This window comes from Ctenopharyngodon idella, chromosome 7 (assembly GCF_019924925.1).
Source record: "Ctenopharyngodon idella isolate HZGC_01 chromosome 7, HZGC01, whole genome shotgun sequence".
Classification (NCBI taxonomy): domain Eukaryota; kingdom Metazoa; phylum Chordata; class Actinopteri; order Cypriniformes; family Xenocyprididae; genus Ctenopharyngodon; species Ctenopharyngodon idella.
In genome coordinates, this window is record NC_067226.1 from 38,315,642 (window position 1) to 38,333,396 (window position 17,755).

General features: G+C 36.7%; 1 protein-coding gene across 1 annotated transcript; it reads right to left on the bottom strand.

Moving 5' to 3' along the window:
* Window positions 1-261: 261 nt before the first annotated feature.
* si:dkey-46i9.6 (E3 ubiquitin-protein ligase TRIM58) lies at window positions 262-17,693 on the bottom strand. The gene is made up of 7 exons (XM_051900302.1): window positions 17,564-17,693; window positions 14,457-15,106; window positions 13,972-14,067; window positions 12,124-12,357; window positions 10,188-10,335; window positions 1,276-1,302; window positions 262-1,171 (listed from the first exon to the last, which is right to left on the bottom strand). Exons 2-7 carry the CDS (start codon window positions 15,102-15,104, stop codon window positions 618-620), a joined length of 1,707 nt encoding a protein of 568 aa, XP_051756262.1. The 5' UTR covers window positions 15,105-15,106; window positions 17,564-17,693; the 3' UTR covers window positions 262-617.
* Between the last annotated feature and the right edge of the window lie 62 nt (window positions 17,694-17,755).

The following is a 17,755-nucleotide window of genomic DNA, read 5'->3' on the forward strand; positions in this document are numbered from 1 at the left end:
CGAGGATTATTTAAATGAGTAACATTGTGACTTCACAAAACCCAGAAAAAGCTCATTGTAGTCCAAATGAGCCATTCCCTTTGAAGTAAACTTTGAGCTTTGTAACCTTGGGAAACTTTTTTTATGCTCAAACAGCAACATTGCATACTAAAAGTGAAAAAAAAAAAAAAAAAAACATTATAGGACCCCTTCAAAATGTATGAAATTATATACTGTCTTTGGGATATTGTACACCATTTTCGAATAACACACTAACAACAATTATGGTGAAGCTTGCAGTGGTATTTTAATAGTTTGATATGTGGAAATAAGTCTAATTAATACACTTAACACTGATTTACATGTTTATTTTAACTTTCAGTTATACACGTAATGTGGAAGTACAAATGTGTAAACGTGGTTTAAATTTATTAATTTGTTTTGTATGCTTTGGTTCTTTGTCATAATTGCTCTTGTATGGCCATGCAATAAAACTGATTACTTTTTTGTAGAAATATCCATACAACAGTCAGGAAATAAACCCAAAGAAAGCAGTTCTCAAACACACATAGTAACAGGATAGAAACGGCAGTACTGCAGATCATGTCACCAGACCAAGTCATTGTGGAACTCATGTTTCAGCACTGTTTAGTATGAGACGTCTCCTGCACAGGACAGATCATCATAGTGTCAGAGGATTTATCGGAGCAGTAGAGGTAGAAGAATGGGAAGAGCTTCTCTTTAAACGAGTCCATAAAGGTATAGATGTGACTTTTGTTTTGTACATCATAGAATGACACCTGTCCTTCTTCATAGTCCACATAGATGCCCACTCTCTTCAGCTTGGGCTCGATGGAGAGCAGGAGGGGTGGAGAGGAAGAAACACGATATTCTTGCCCTTTCTTCATGGCTATAGCCCAATAACCGTGAGCCGTACTCACCGAAATCCTCCCTTTTCTGTTAACAGATGCACGGGCGACACCCAGGTACCAGTCGTCCTTCTCGCCCACCTGAACCTCCCAGTAACGGCGTCCGGAGGACAATCCTTCACGGCCGAGCGCAATAACCACCGTATCGAAGCGCTCTGGCGTATCGGGCAGGTCCTGCCATGCTCCCAGATGACGTATCTGATGCCTGTCCTCGGATAGCTGCAGCCAAGGGTTAGCCGTGTCCGGGTCAAAGGTTACATCCACTTCACGGGGACATACAACAGAGACATGAGTAGAAAACCAAACACATCTGAATGCAAAGTGGTCTAGTGATATATGACAGATCAAATGAAAAAGGAAATATTACCTGAGTACTTCTGAACTCTCCTCAGCTCTGTTTAAGATGACAAAAATAAATTAATTAATCAAGAAAGTAATTGTTTTAAAGGTTGGCCTGTGCTTTTGTTAGAAAGGCAGATAAAAAAAATTTATGTCATATATTTGCACAATTACAATATTTGTAATGATGAAGTTGCAATTTGATACATATAAAATATATATAGTTTAAATGTAACATTGAATAACAATATGTTTGTGCATTAGTATCTTAGTCAACACAAAAAAGTGCACTTCTTTAAAACACAATAATTTAAAATGTAATCTAAAGTAAAACTTTTAATTTGACAATGTGCACTTTTTAAAAGTGCGCTAAGAAACATAGGGGTAGTTTCTCGGACAGGGTTTAAATTAAGACAAGAGTAGACTTTAATCAGTGGGGGCGTTTCACAAAAACCTAGGGTATGGCATATTTCCTTATGGCCATACAACAATGACATTCTCAAGTAATCATATTATATATAAACAAAATGTGGACAAAAATCCACCATACTAAAATAATTGATGGAGTCCACGGACATGCACAGACTTTACGAAACAACAATATGGAATCAATGCAAATTCTGAAACAGCCCTAAGCATACACTGTGTCCTAACCAGATGAGACGTGACACAAGAGAAAATTAATCTTTTCCATGTTAATCAGAGCTTTTTGTACTTACCAGCCACAATGGCGATATGCGGCGATTCTATTTTACAAATAGTTTCTATTTCTGCAGCATTGAGATTAGAACAACATACTTTATTTAATGTAAAACAAATTTAAAGGGTTAGTTCACCCAAAAATGAAATTTCTGTCAATAATTACTCATCCTAATGTCGTTCCAAACCCGTAAGACCTTTGTTCATCTTCGGAACACAAATTAAGATATTTTTGATGAAACCTGAGAGCTTTCTGACCTCAACAACAGACAGCAACATCATAACCAATTTCAAGGCCCAGAAAGGTAGTAAAGATGTTATTAAAACAGTCCATGTAACTACAGTGGTTTAACCTTAATGTTTGGATGCGATGAGAATAGTTTTTGTGCGTTAAAACAAAAATAATGACTTTATTCAGCAATTTCTTTTCTTCCCTGTCAGTCTCCTACGCTGTTCATGTTGTAAACACAGGAGCTGGCCAGTAATGAGCCAGCGTTCTGGCATAGAACCCGGAAGCACTGCACTGTGTTTACAACTTGAACAGTGTTATGACATTGCTGTCTATAGGGAGGTCAGAAAGCTCTCAGATTTCATCAAAATTATCTTAATTTGTCTTCTAAGATGAACGAAGGTCTTACAGGTTTGGAATGACATTAGGGTGAGTAATTAATGACAGAAATTTCATTTTTGGGTGACTTAAGACTTTAAAGGGTTAGTTCACCCAAAAATGAAAATTCTGTCATTAATAGACCCTTTTCACATGACGTCACACAGCTTCAGTTTGGACTCGAAGCAGTGCATCCTCACTTCCGTCAGCATAGTGGAATACTAGCGCCGCTCGAATGAAGTGCACCCAATAGTTGTACATATGCCACAAATGTGGTTAGAGGATGACTGTAGTCGCCTAATTTCATGTATATTCAAGGCGAGGTGTTTGGCAGATCTCAAACGAACATACCGATCGGCGAGATTTGCTGCTTGAAGTCGGAGGAGGACTTGAATACGGAGCACTGAACCGTACACTTTCTGCTGCCCGTAGTCACTTGCAAACTTTGCTGTCTTTATTGCAGATGAAGCTGTTTATATGTATTTGTGAAATAAACGCATGTTTCCGACATTTACGTGCAGTAAAAAAACCTTTTCATTCAATGCTTAATGTACTAAATTCAGTGCCTGTATGTACAATGAAGATTAACATAAGCTTATTCTTTTTAAATATCGAAGTCTATTTTTTCAGTTTTATTTCGATAAATATGACATACATAATAAAAATTGTGTTTAATATAATACTATTTCTACATGAAGACTGTTAATGTTGTAAAAACTGACTCCTGTACATGGCATTTTACCATAGTAAAAAAACATCGTCATCATTCATCTCTTTATTGCAGAACAAGACTGTCGCATACAAAAATATACAGAGGATTTACAACAGTACTCATTGTTATAGCAGCATTAAATGAACGAAATCAAATTATTTCTCTAGGGAATAACATTAAATGAACACATAATTCCGTTTTGTATTTTCAATACACTTCTTACAAATTATACAATCTTAATATATTGCACCAGTTCAGTTTAAACTGGTATGATGTAAAATGATCAAAAATCTTCACACCATTAATTCTTTGGAGTATATGTGGATGTGCTACTTTCAGGTGTCCATTAGGCTACTTGTAAATAAATCTCACAAGAACAATACTGTTATCATAGCCTACCAGTTTCTAAAAATAAAGATTTGTTTTTAAAGACAATATTCTTGTTATTCCAAATAGGCTAACAGATTTGTGTGGACACACAATCATTGTGATAAAACTCAATTCACGGACACAACATTGCTAAAGTTTCTGCTCGCGGAAACCCTAAGCAAGGCAGTTACAGAAAGGAAATAATAAATAACGTTATCAGAAAAACCTGACTGTGTAAATTCTTGACATAAACAGTTCGCATTTAAAGTTATTAAAGCATTTTCCAGAGAAGTCGCCGGCGCAAAGATAATACAGAACTACGGATCCACTGCTTTGTGGATAGGTGGAAGTTAACTGACGTCATTGTGAAAAGGGCCTATTACTCACCCTCATGCCGTTCCATACCCGTAAGACCTTCGTTAATCTTCGGAACACAAATTAAGATATTTTTGTTGAAATCCGAGTCGAATCATGATTCGACACACTGATTCATAACGCTCCGAAGCTTCCTGAAGCAGTATTTTGAAATTGGCCATCACTATATAAGTCGTTATTTTGTTTTTTTTGGCGCACCAAAAATATTCTCGTCACTTTATAATATTAATATTGAACCACTGTACTCACATGAACTGATTTAAATATGTTTTTAGTACATTAATGGATCTTGAGAGAGGAAATGTCATTGCTGGCTATGCAGGCCTCACTGAGCCATCGGATTTCAACAAAAATATCTTAATTTGTGTTCCGAAGATGAACGAAGGTCTTACGGGTGTGGAACGGCATGAGGGTGAGTAAAAAATGACATTATTTTCATTTTTGGGTGAACTAACCCTTTAACGTGAGTTCAAATATCATTTTTCATGACCTTTATAGACATACTGAAAGCAACAATGGATAGGCTAATTCACCTCAGATCAGGTCTGGGTTGGACAGATAAATTGCTTGCCACTGGAAATCTTATCGCTTCGCGTCTGATTAGGACACGGTGTATGCTGTTTAAATTTGCTTTTTTTTTTTAAAGCTGCAATTTCTGCCAAAGGCCAACTCAAGCAACAGAACTAACAAGCTGCATCATAAGCTGTTTATTTCCCCTGTTTTGTCTGAATGCCAGGGTATGGCAACTGCTGTATTCTGCCATATGTAAACACCACCCCTAGCCTTAATCTAGAATTGTTAATCATGGCTTTAAAATAGCTTTCTGTCCAATCAAATGCTCTCTAGGATCTACAGTGTCCCACCCCCAAATAGACGCTGAAGCTGTGGCTAAAATCGGTCACTTGTTCACATATTTACTTTTTTTTTTTACATGGCGAATGGCACATAGTGTACTATATAGGAGACAGGGAACGAATTAGACAGCGTAAATATGCTTTTGATTGGAGCGAATGAAGTCTGGTTTCAAGTTTGTGTCACGTGAACCACCGCAGTGTGCACACAGTCTGCTCTTGTCCAGAGAAATCACAGCACAGAACACAGACCCATTTGAATTCTGCACATAATGCTATATTGTAAAGCTATGTGGAGGAGATTAGTTGGAAAAATGGTTAGAGATTAGGAGAAAACTGCGGCTTTACTGAGCTCAATGGCTCTGTCCGAGCTGTGATATAAACAAAACGCTACTGGGTATTTTAAAAAAGGAGAGGAGCTGTATGGAGTCAAAACCATGCCACATAGTTTTGCAAAAGAATAAAGTATTGCAAAAGAAAAATAAAGTATTGAAAAAGAAAATCAAGTATTGAGAAAAAAAAAAAAAAAAAAAAAAAAAATATATATATATATATATATATATGCAATCCAGATATGTGTCCACATTTGGGCTTTTCTGAGGACAAGACACACTGCTAGCCATTGTTTGTTTATGCTCACAGCGCCTTCTGTCAGTCGATAGTCCTGCCTTCTCGATGACAGCACACACACGGTTAAAGACGGCACATGATGAATGGTTGTGTAGCAACGTGTAGTCTGACATGTTTCTTGTCCACAACACGACAAGATTTTAGGTGTCAAAATCGTATAATCTGACACAGTGACTATCGTGACCGACAAAAATATTGTGTAGTCTAAACCTGGCATAAGTTAGAGATCATGGTAAAGTGGTGTTTATTACTAGCCGTACACTGTAAATGATTTCTGTTGTTTTCACAGTAATATACTGTGTTCTCAATTCCCTACAGTAGAATCTGCGAACAGTATGTTACTGTAGATTTTGTCATTTTCACAGCATTATTACTGCATTCTTAACAATTTCCAACTGTATAAGCTGTGTACTGTATGTTAGTGTAGATTTTCAATGCATTCTGGGAAAATATTAGCCTACTGTAAATCTAAATACAGTACTAATTGACCTCAAAAAACAACCACACACCTCCTCACGCAACGGCTCTGTGACAAACTCATTGTGAAGATAAAAGCCCACAAGAGTATGGTAGGTTAACTTTTATTTTTTATTTATTTTTTATTTTTTTTATTTTTTTATTTTTTTTGCTTTATATGTTTTATTCTGATGTTATCTGCAAGATATAAAGCTATGTTTTAGTTAATATGTAAAAATATCTGAGCAAGGGTTAATTTTCTGGCCTTTTCCTCCCGCAGCAGTGAAAGCAGTGAAGATGAAAGTCATAGGAGTGCGTTCAATTGGTAGGTATACTTTAAAACACATGTAGTCGCCTTATTTGTTTTATACAAATGTTAATTGCAAGGAATAAATATGTTTGAGTTAATAAATATCTGTAAGAACACTGGAGCGGGTGCTCATTTCCCATTTAAGCTGCACTAACAAGGACTTCCCTAGTTTTCCTAGACATCAGTACCACTATTAGTATTAGTGATACAGGCCTTCATTAATAAAAACTGCCATTAAACCAATATTTAAAATATACTGTCTTTAAGTTGTTTCTAAATTAATTTGGAGGGTAACTTTTAATCACGATTAATTACAGAAAAAAAGTGTGATTAATTAGTTATTTTTTTAATCGATTGACAGCACTAATATATGTGTGTAATATATATATATATATATTATATACACAATTAGAGAAATATACACGGGAGGTGCTGCCTATATCAGGAGTATCCTCAAAGATTTTAACTGACTTTAACTTCTTTAACTTAAACAAAAGCTGGTAACATTTAGTTAACAAAACGAAACCATTGTGTAAATGATTATATTTCAACAACTAATTGGAGAAACATAATTTTATAATTAAATATAGAATTTAATGCAAAAACTGCCTTATGTGCAACTTACATGTTTACATGTTTTTTTTTTATTGTTTTTTTTATTTATTCTTTTTTTTTTTTTTTTTTGAGTGTTGATGACTATATCTAAAAATAAATAGAATTTAATAAAATAAAATTTAATAGTTTGGGCTCTGTTTTTAATTGTAACCTTTAAAATTATAGTAATGTGCAAGTAAGGGCTCCATGAGCAGAGATACATTTTTTTTTTATCCTTAAGAAAATTTTAATTATAATTTAATGAATTTAAAGACAGAAACACAGTTTGTTCAGTATACCACTGGTTAATAAAAAAACCTTTTTTTTTTATTTTTCTCACCCTGCTGTAATGAACCCGTACCGAACCATGACTTTAAAACCGAGGTACGTACCAAACCGTCATTTTTTGGCACTTTTCCACTGCATGGGATGGCTCGATATGGAATGGTACAGCTCGCTCAAATAGTACCACCTCGGTTGAGAAAAAAAAAATGGCTGTATCATGGACAGTAGATGAGGTGCAGATTCGTTGGTAACCGCGGAGTGGATCCACGACAGTAAAGGAGGCGCAACTATAACAATCAGTCTATAATCCCACCCACTTTGAAGCGATACTAAACTGCAGTAGAAAAGCAAACCGAAAGTAAGTTATGCGAGCCGTACCGAACCGAGCCAAGCCGAGCCGAGTCGTATTCCTTATGTCTATTAATGGCACAATATGTAAGATTTTTTGGATTAAAATATCCAAAAACCACTAGAACAGTGTTATATATTTTGTTGACTCGTGTACTTACATTATCCCAGATGTTTCCAAGAATGTTAAAATCCAGAGAAATAAGCAATTTTAACCAGGACACGGACCGTATCCGTGCGTCGCCTATCAGTGACATCATACCCGCGTTACCCTCGGTTTCCTGGTTTTATTTTGTAGAAACCACGGAAACACCAAAGACACTTTAATATATTATGTGTTTTTTATTAGACAGGTGAGCAACTGTTTGGATACATTCATCAACAGAAAACTAATCATTGTTATATAGCTCAACAGAGTAACCTAAATATTATTGTTTAAATCTCGTTTTCCTGATTTACAGCGAGTACCATGTTTCACCATGCCTAATATCAATCTAGCTTACTGCAGTATGCAACAAGTGTCTTATAGCAGCTGCAGAGCGAACGAACAGAGTAGCATTATAACAACTTTCAACACACAAATTTATCTAATATGATAAAACAGTGCTGCGTTTCCCCACATACGGTTGACCAGAAGAAGTGGAAGCGGTCGTCTGCGGCATAATAAAAGCTCCACTGCTCTCGAGCCGTGTGTTGCGCTTGTCTCTCATTAGCAATCGCTCCAGCGGCCTCATTCTGCTCCAGTGGCTTTCAGCCACACTCTGCTTCATACTACAGTAATGTTAATAAATACATTAGCTCATCCATAAATATGATTTCTGCCCAAGTACCGTCAACCGGCTGTAGACGTGAAGACAACATATAACAATATACTAATATCAATTATATATCAACTAATATCTCAATATATTATTCTTCATTTAGTTCTATGAAACAGAATCATATTTAACTAGAGCTGCCCCTGACTAAAGATTTTTCTAGTCGTTTAATTTACTCATTTTTCAATATTACTATTCTAACATTTTATAAATATTGCAAAGTCATCAAAACTGACTTTTTTATCAAAACCAATTATTTTGTGACAAAAAATGTGAAAAATAAATCTAAATGATCGTGCATGACATTCTTTTAACTATAAGCAACCCAATTCGTCTACATATTCAATATTCTTTCCCTTGTATAAAGAGCTTGTCTTAAAGTTTCATATTGTATTATTATTATGCATTTTATACTTTATGAGCATTCACAGTCGTGTTATTTATTCAGCTTGTGAAATTAGCCTACTTTTATGCAACAGTTTGCCGGAACAATTATGTGAATAAATAAATAAAGTCAAATAAATAAAGTCAAAATTCCCCTTTTTTGGTGAGTATCCTAATAAGCACAGTCTTTAATGAAGGTCTTGAACATAAGGAGTTGGGAGAAAACCGGATTTTCAGATCCGCGTCATGTGTGCCAGGACTTAAAGTGACAGCAACCTAATAAACCTGCTGCTGTCATTAATGATAAAAAAAAAAAAGCACTCAATGCTCTTGACTGAACAACTTTTGTTGCTTTAATAAGGATTAATCTATATATAGCCTAATTTATACAGTGAAGATTGTGTTATTTACATTTGATAATTTTATTAAATTTCTATAACATTTCTTACCTGAATACTACTGTTAGGCCTACCTGAAAATCTTAAAGCTCAGTTTGTTTATTACCTTTGATCTATTGAATTTATTTGTGGTATCACTTGTAATTTGTTTATTTGTTCTTATTTTATTAATGACTATTTATACTTGTCTTTAAAAATGTTTGAACTTTATAATAGTCTAGTAGTTTTTGTTTTGGAATTTAATTTTTTTTTTTTTTTTTTTTTAATAAAGATTTAAAAATTGTGAAATGTCACTGGTATGTAAAATGTATGCGACAACCTAATTTATTAAAATACAAGGTTACATGGGTCAAAAACAACGAAAATAACTTTTAATCATTTCTTCCCTAGAAACTGAGATAAAAGAGACACCAGTAGAAGTAACAGATGGTAATACTGGCCTTCATTCATAGTAGAGTTGTCAAATGTTCCGACTTTGGTTCCAATCGGTACTGAAATATTAAAAATATGGCGCTGTTGAGCAGATTCGTAAACACCTCTGATTGAGTTGACGCACTCATCGGATATGTCTGTGATTGGCTACAATGAAGTATTGAAAGCAGGTGTCTTATCAGTGGACTGGTCCGCAATGGTCGCCTGCTTTCAAACGCTCCCGTGTGTATCTGTGTAAGTGCTCGGTGAAGAGCTTCATTGATGACTATTTACAATGGTTTTGAAGCATTGATCATTGAAGCCAATCACAGACATATCCGATGAGCACGTCAACAAAATGGCCAATCAGAGGTGTTTACGAATCCGCTCAACAGCGCTCAAAGCATCACATTTTTAAAATTTCAGTACCGACTAGGTACCGAAGTTGGTAATTTTGACAACTCTAATTCATAGTACTTAGTAAAAAGATGCCATTAATGCAATTCCATGTAAAATTATGTATACCGTAGATTTTGAATAAATTGTATATTGTTATGGTGGGGACCCCTCATAACACTCATTCAATTCGAGCACTGCTTAAAACTGTGCCACTTGTTGAGGTGAATATAAAGTATAGGGGCAGAAAAAAGAGTGATGTGCATTAGTAGAATACAGTAACAATAAAGTTCTTACCCATTTCTGCAAGTTTTTCTACTTCTTCTGTTAGTGTCTCTTCTAGTTTGAGCACTGCTCTTCTGGTGGTGCCCACACACTGATCCGCATGCACACAGGTCTCAGACCAGTCTTTAGTGTGTGGATGAGCCATTAATGATGTAAAGTTCTGGAGGAGAAGACAGTAGACATTAAAGAAGCTATGTGAAACACAACAGAGATCAGTAACAAATTCCCTTTTAAGGAAAGTAGCAACCACAGCTTCTAATAGCAGCTGCAGTGTGCAGTGACTTTAAATCAGCGATTGGCTCTTTAATTTAGAAGGCGGGACTTATTTTGCCATATTGCGAATAGCATTTTCTCCCTTCATAAGCAATATGAGTGTGCCCCAAAGATGGGCACTCGAGTTAGTGACTCGGGCTGTGTTCCACTCCACTTTTAGACAAGCACTCGCGGACTTCCCTAAACACTTCCCCTTGGGGGAATCCTTGCCGCCATTTTGAAGTGCATTCCACTTCATGAAGTGGACGAGGGAAGTTTATATCGACAGACCCTCGTCACCTCGATTTTGACAGAGGAGTGAGTCTACTCTGATGTACACTTCAAGCAGCTCTATATCCCACAATTCAACTTGATTGTGACATAACAGCATATTGCGCTTAACTGAAGTGTATGATATATTAATTATTTTGAGAATTAATCGCATAACAGTGTATAATATATTAACTATGTTGAGATTGCATAGTACTTGTAGCTACCTTATGTGCTACCTTACCTTTATTTTTCTCCATCAGCTCATATACCTATAGGATTTTATATTTTCTCTGACAACTTATATGCATATAGAATGGTGCATTAAACAAATTCATAAGTAAAAAATATGAGTCCCATGAAACATGATGGGATTAACTCACACAGCTAGCTATTATACTGCGGTGTAGCTGCATGTCTCTTTTGGATTGTCAGCCTGTTAAAATATGAACAAAAAAATATAACCTTAAAAACTTGGCACTAAGTTTTATCAATCTTTTCATAGTATATGCAGATTTTCTCTTTCTTAATTTGTGTCCATAAGAGAGAGATAGAAAAAGATGTTAATCCATTTATTACTTAAAGATCATATTTTAACGTATTGCAATCAGCGTGCGTACAGTTTTTGCATTGACTTAAACATTCCAAGGTTTGATATTTTCTGATAATGACTGTCGTCAATAACAACGCCGCTGTATAACAAACTGCTGTATGGCAAACCGTGACTGGCGCCATCTTGCGTCCACTTAGCGACAATTGAAAATGACTACTCGTGTTGCCAGGATGATTGTTTTGTACAATGTAATGGATTATGAAGTAACAAGCTGGATGTATATTATCGCTTACATCTTAGGACCTTTATTACAAACAAAACAGATGACAGGAAGATAATATTATTTTGTCTATATAATACAACTAGGATAAAAAAAAATAGGATTTGAATATGAGATTTTTTCCTTCTTTTTTTTTTTTTTTAATGACTTCAGCTTGTACTCGTGACAAAAGTCTCCAGACTTGACTCAGACTCCAGTGATAAAAACTTTAGTCTTGACTTGGACTCCAGCTTAAAGACTTCAGACTTGACTCGGACTCCAGATAAAAGACTTGTGAACATCTCTGGTGTGCCCTCTTTGTATATCTAAAGTCTTTGTTAACAGAATCTGAATAATATATCTTGAAAAACATCCTGCTTCCTTTGAATGTGGTTGCCCTCATTGATCCCAAAACACTTTGGTGGCCATTTTTAGCAATGTGCAATTATGCAAGTTGCTTATGAGTTTTTAAATAGTCATGAGTCTCTAGATTTGTTTAATCAATTTAAATTTGTTTCAGATAATCCATATCAACAAAACTGACTGAAAACTTTTTACATTAGTAAAAAATTAAATTGCAGATTACATAAAAAAGTAGGGTAAAAATGCTCCACCTGCAGGAAGTGAATGTGGTCTTCAGTTTGGGAGAGGTACTCTAACTCAGTGTTTCTCAGTTTCAGAACATCTATTTCCTGCTCCAGTTCTTGTATTTGTCCGTTGGCCCAGCTCTCAGTCTTCCTCTGTTTCTCCTCGATGTCCAGCACCAGCTCAGCCTGGACCTTCTGGACTGCTCGGATCAGGTCCGAGAACACCTGAATGCTGTCCTCAATTTCTCTCTGAGCGCTGCTCTGTGTTTGATAGGAGATACACACTAATCAATGCAGACAAAAAAATTTGTTTGAAATTTTAGCATATATATATATATATATATGACCATGACTCTTTAAAATCTTACATTAAATATTATATTATATAAAACCTTTGGATACAGTTCTTTAACCGTTTAAAGGTGCTCTACAGAAGGTTTTTTTGGTTAAAAATGAACAAAAACCAGTTATTGAGCAAGAACATAATAAATCAAATTATCTGTGTATAAAACTGTCTTGCCTTGCTAAGAATCACAATGGCAAGCTTATAATAATGATTTAGACCTTGAGGCCATTTGCCTCAAGTTGGATTTCGTGGGATATGGTCATAATTTCACGTCATTCCTCTTTGTGCGATTACAATATGTTGTAAATAAATAAATGAAGGTCTGGATATCCACAGACCACTTGTATGCAGTGTCCGCCATCGTGTTCAGTATCAAGGCAAAAGCCGAAGAGGAAGCAGCTTGTCGTGTACGCTGTCAAAGAAGCAGTGATTGTGGCAAATAGGCAACAACTTTTGTTGCAGTTTGATGGCATGTGTCTCCTGAAACAGAGCGTTTATTCATTCCTATGGAAGTTAAAAACACTCACTCTTCTCTGCTTGCTCAGCGCCAGTTTTTTTTACTTGAGGGAGGGGTTGTAGCAGACCAATCACAGCGCTTGCGATCCATGTAGAATTGACACGTTGTTACAGTTTTGAAGAGGTGCACATCAGGCTACGCCGTGCTACACACAGCCTATGCCGTAGCTACGTCGTACACTTGACGCAGAAGTATTAATCAGCCTTTAGTGGGACAGCGGGTGCCTGAGCCCTGGTGTTAGATCACTGAGGTAGACAAGCTTAAAAATGTAACTTTTAAAACTTTTTGTCATCCTAACAACAAACAGAGCGGTGCATAATGGAGTGCAGCAAAGGCAAAGCAGCATCAAAAATATCAAATATTGGGGGGAACATTTTGGCCATTTCTAATTATTGGTGGGTGCTGTGTATTGATGTGACGTCATCACGACTTGTCCCCTTCATTGTCTATGGTGGTTACGGCTATACCTCAAACCATCATATTTATTCACGCTGAATAGTTGAGCCGAAGCAATGGCTGCATCTGAAATTGCATACTCTCTTGAGTAGGTACTTATTTTGAGTAAGTAATTACTTTGCGGGCGCTAAAAAAAATGTTCTTTAAAGTACAAATATGTGTATGAATGTAATCCGGACGTAATACATTTGTCATGTTGCCATTGTCACATGACTCAGCAGCATCAGTTGCCTCTCATCACTGCAATTCACAAATCCTCTCCCATGGCCTAATGGATAGTAAAGTGTCTATTGTATGCACACTTCAGAATCTTACCGGAAGAAGTAGGTCATCCAGGTACTTTTTGCCTACTCTTTAATGAGTACTGTGGATTCGCACATACTACTCTTGTCACATACTATTTTACACCTACTATATAGTAGGGAAGTATGCGATTTTGAATGCAGCCAATGTTTTGCGAGTAACTGTGGATCAGCACTGAAGAAGAGAAAGGCTAGCATCTGCCCATATTAACTAATCTGAAACAGTTCAGACATATATAAACACTTAAACTTACTTTGTTCATCTCTATGGAGTGTTTGAAATCATCAACTTTCTTCAGTCTCTCCTGAATCATTTGCTGAACTTCAGCTTCAGTTTTCCTCAACAAGGCCTGTCAATCACAATATATTGTGTTAAACTTTAAATATCTGCTTTGGCATAGCTCTTCTTAGTGACATAGCCTACCTGTATCCTAAATCCTTGTAAAGCACAATTATAAAATGAAGCATCCTTGGTTCCTGAAGTATTTTTCCAATTCATTTTTGGCTATTAAGCCATTCATTTCTATAAAATACTGCAAATTATATAATGGAATTATTTATTTATGAATCATTTATTTTCTATGTATTTACTTTTCAGGAAATACCACTACTTTTATACTAATGCTACAAAATCACATATTACCCAACATAGTGACATACATAGCATGCAGCTTTCTTTCCAGTCCACTACAATATTTATGGTAAATCCAATTTCACTGCTATCTAGTTGTTCTTTTACCTTTTTCTCTGCCCACTCTCGTTCGACAGGAACAGTGTAATGTGCCCTGTGGTCCATCTCGGTGCACAGCACACACACTATGGTCTGATCCTTCTTACAGAACAGCTCCAGTAACCTCTCGTGCTTCTTACACATACGGTCCTCCAGGTTCTGCACGGGTTCTATCAACTTGTGTTTCGTGAAGCGAGCAGTGTGTGTCTTTAGATGCTCCTCACAGTAAGACGTCAAACAAACCAAGCAGGACTTCACCGCCTGTCGCTGAGGGCCAGTGCACACGTCGCAGGACACCTCCTGGGCCCGCGGTCCATTAGGGGGAATCAGTTCAGGCATTTCTGTGGGGAGCTCCTCAGGGCTCGGTCCTGGTTTCAGCTGTGTTATCTTCTGAAGGTTCGTGACTGGGTTGGTTTTCATTTCCTTAAACTTCTCAGCGATTTCCCTCAGCACTGTGTTGATGCTGATGTCAGGCTGCTTGAAGAATGTCTTTTTGCACATTGGACACATAAAGAGGGCACTGGACTTCCAGTAGCTGCCGATGCAGGCCATGCAGAAATTGTGTCCACAAGGGATGGAGACAGGGTTGGTAAACACATCCAGACAGATGGAACAGTGCACCTGCTCCTCTGCTAACATGCTGGTGGGAGATGCCATTCCTATATAGACAGAGTGAGAATCATGTGCCTTCTAAACAGCTGTAGTCTTCCAACTAAAAGAAACTTTAAAGTGTATGGAAAGCATATGTTATCTTGTTATCTGAGACAGCCTCTCTCTAAACTTGTCAATATTGTTTTCCCTGAAACAGTAAGCTTTTTGAAGGTTATATATTGTTACTGTCAGGCTGAAACCTTGTATGTCCAAAACTACTTTTCAGGAAAAGACAAAAACCCTGTATTTTTAACCCTTCAAATGCATACCTCGGATCTTAAGTGACCCGGGACATCATTCACTACCCTCCTCCTCATTCATTTTTTTTAAAAGTTAGACATCAGCCTTCTTAGTATTCCTCAATCAATTAATTATAAACAATATAACAAGAAAAAAATATATAAAAGAATGCCTGTTTTCCCATTCACTTTTTGTAAAAATTGTATAGGGTCGCTAACGACCCGAGGTAAGCATATATTTTTTTGCACAATAATTTAATCTTTTATGACTGAATAAGTGCAATTCACCTTTATTCCAGAAGGTGGCAATGTCTGATAGACAATGATGAAGTTTCACTCATAGTTACCACAGGCATAAAACAAAAGAATAGGTCAGTGTGCAGCAAAACTTGAAATGGCTCAGCGATTTACTGCAGAGCAAGTACTGAACTCAATCAAATATTAGTGTCACTGTCACTTTATGGTGGATCGCGTGAATAAGCTGTCAGCGATCAAAATATTGATTTTGAAGATGTTTAAAATGATAGTTTTGAGAATACGTTTGACATCGCAAATACTGTATGAGCCGGATGCTGCATGTACTGGGAAATGAACTCTGACGAAGACAGTGATGATGGTATAAAACATCTGCTCAAACGCAACCCTTCCAAGCTCCAAAAGGTAACAAAATATGCTTTATTTTATTCTTCTGTAATTGTTACTCTAATCGTTACTCAGGAGAGTTTTATATTATTACGACAGGTAGAGATCCATCCGTGTTGTCGTGTTATTGTCTTAGTGTGTGCATCGATTTCACACAGACGGTCACTTGCTCGTATGGCGACGTGTGTATTAGCGTTCCTACAGCGTTTTGATGCAGCTCTAGTTCCCATGAAGGGGAACGTCTTGGTTACGTATGTAACCTTGGTTCCCTGAATAGGGAACGAGACGCTGCATCGCCCTGCCATACTCCTGGCGTGCCCGTGAGCGACTTGCTTCAGGTAAATCAGAAGCTGAATGTGTTTGTTCTCGGGTAGGCTTTATAGTTTCCTGGTCAGTGACGACACCCACCTATGACGTTCCGTCACACCATTGGACTGATTTCATACGTGCTTCACGACACAATCACGCAGAGGCGTTCCCACAGCGTTTTGACGCAGCGTCTCGTTCCCTATTCAGGGAACCAAGGTTACATATGTAACCGAGACGTTTCCATCCAACAGCGATGATATGACAGTTATAGATTATTAAAGTCAACATGAAATATCATTCACAGCCCATTTTACTTTCATAATGTAATGTGATTTATGAGCAAAACATTCTATATCAGAATGGAGCAGGACCAAAATGCAATTTTCATGCTCTAGATAGCTAATCTTAACATATTTCAGTAGAAAACTGTTATTTTTATTTTCTAAGATTTATGTTTTATTATTTTCTAAGATTTCAGAAAGGTTGCATTACATAAAATAGTACCATAAAAATGAGCTATGCTTTAACCAATAGCCTATTAAATCAGATGAAAAGGAAAGTCATTTCAGAGCATTACAAAGATTACCATGGAATAGCATGGATGATGAATGGTGAGCAACAAGACCAGGAATGTGTATTAAGAAAGTCACAGTAATAATCAATTTTGAACTCACATTAACTTTAAACTTTTAAAATGTCATCCCATAAAACTAGGACAAAATTAGCACAAACAGACAAATTGCCAGTCCTTTTTTAAACCGACTTGGTATCATTATTGACAGCTATGCCATGTGCTAAATATACAGAGTCATTTGGATTTGATTAGCAATCCGGCTGTTGACTTGTGCTCTTAGCAACATGCAGTGGTCTTTGACACAAAAAGACTTCAGGAATTTGTAAAGCCTGGCTATTCATAGAAGATTATCATCACTCCAAAAATACTAGGCTTCCTAGACTCTTGCTCCTGGTCCTACCTCATAAACAACATTTACAATGCAATTTTTGGATCCATGTCACCATTTTATCTATAGTTTTTAATGGCTGTTTAACACATTTTTGCAGAGATAGCATTTATTATTCATTATTATTATTTGGCAACAGAAGAGTTTCAAGATGATTTTAGCATGCTTTCATTAGCAAATGTGTCCTTTTCTATACATCTTGGCTATGCATTTGCTGAAATGACATGTAGAACATGCAGTATCTTCAATCATCTTCATTCATCGAACCATTTTTGACTTGAAGAATCACAGTGTTTGAGTAAAGGAGACTCACCGGCAGTCTGTTGGAGCTGAATGACACTGACCACAATGACCGTCCTGGTCTGGACAGCAGTGACATGTGGCACAGCTGACGCTCCCCTGTTACCCTGAAATATCCCCCCTTACCCCTCCCCCTTAGCCCAGTTTCGCTTTTACACCTACAGTACATAGGATCTCTCCTAGCCTCAGGAAATTTTAACCATTC

Excerpts from the sequence above, each read along its gene's own strand:
- si:dkey-46i9.6 (XM_051900302.1), bottom strand. The coding sequence starts at position 15,104 with ATGGCATCTCCCACCAGCATGTTAGCAGAGGAGCAGGTGCACTGTTCC. Across the intron at positions 12,358-13,971 it reads ACTCCATAGAGATGAACAAA|AGCAGCGCTCAGAGAGAAAT; the intron begins GTAAGTTTAAGT and ends TATCAAACACAG. Across the intron at positions 10,336-12,123 it reads ACCACATTCACTTCCTGCAG|AACTTTACATCATTAATGGC; the intron begins GTGGAGCATTTT and ends CTTCTCCTCCAG.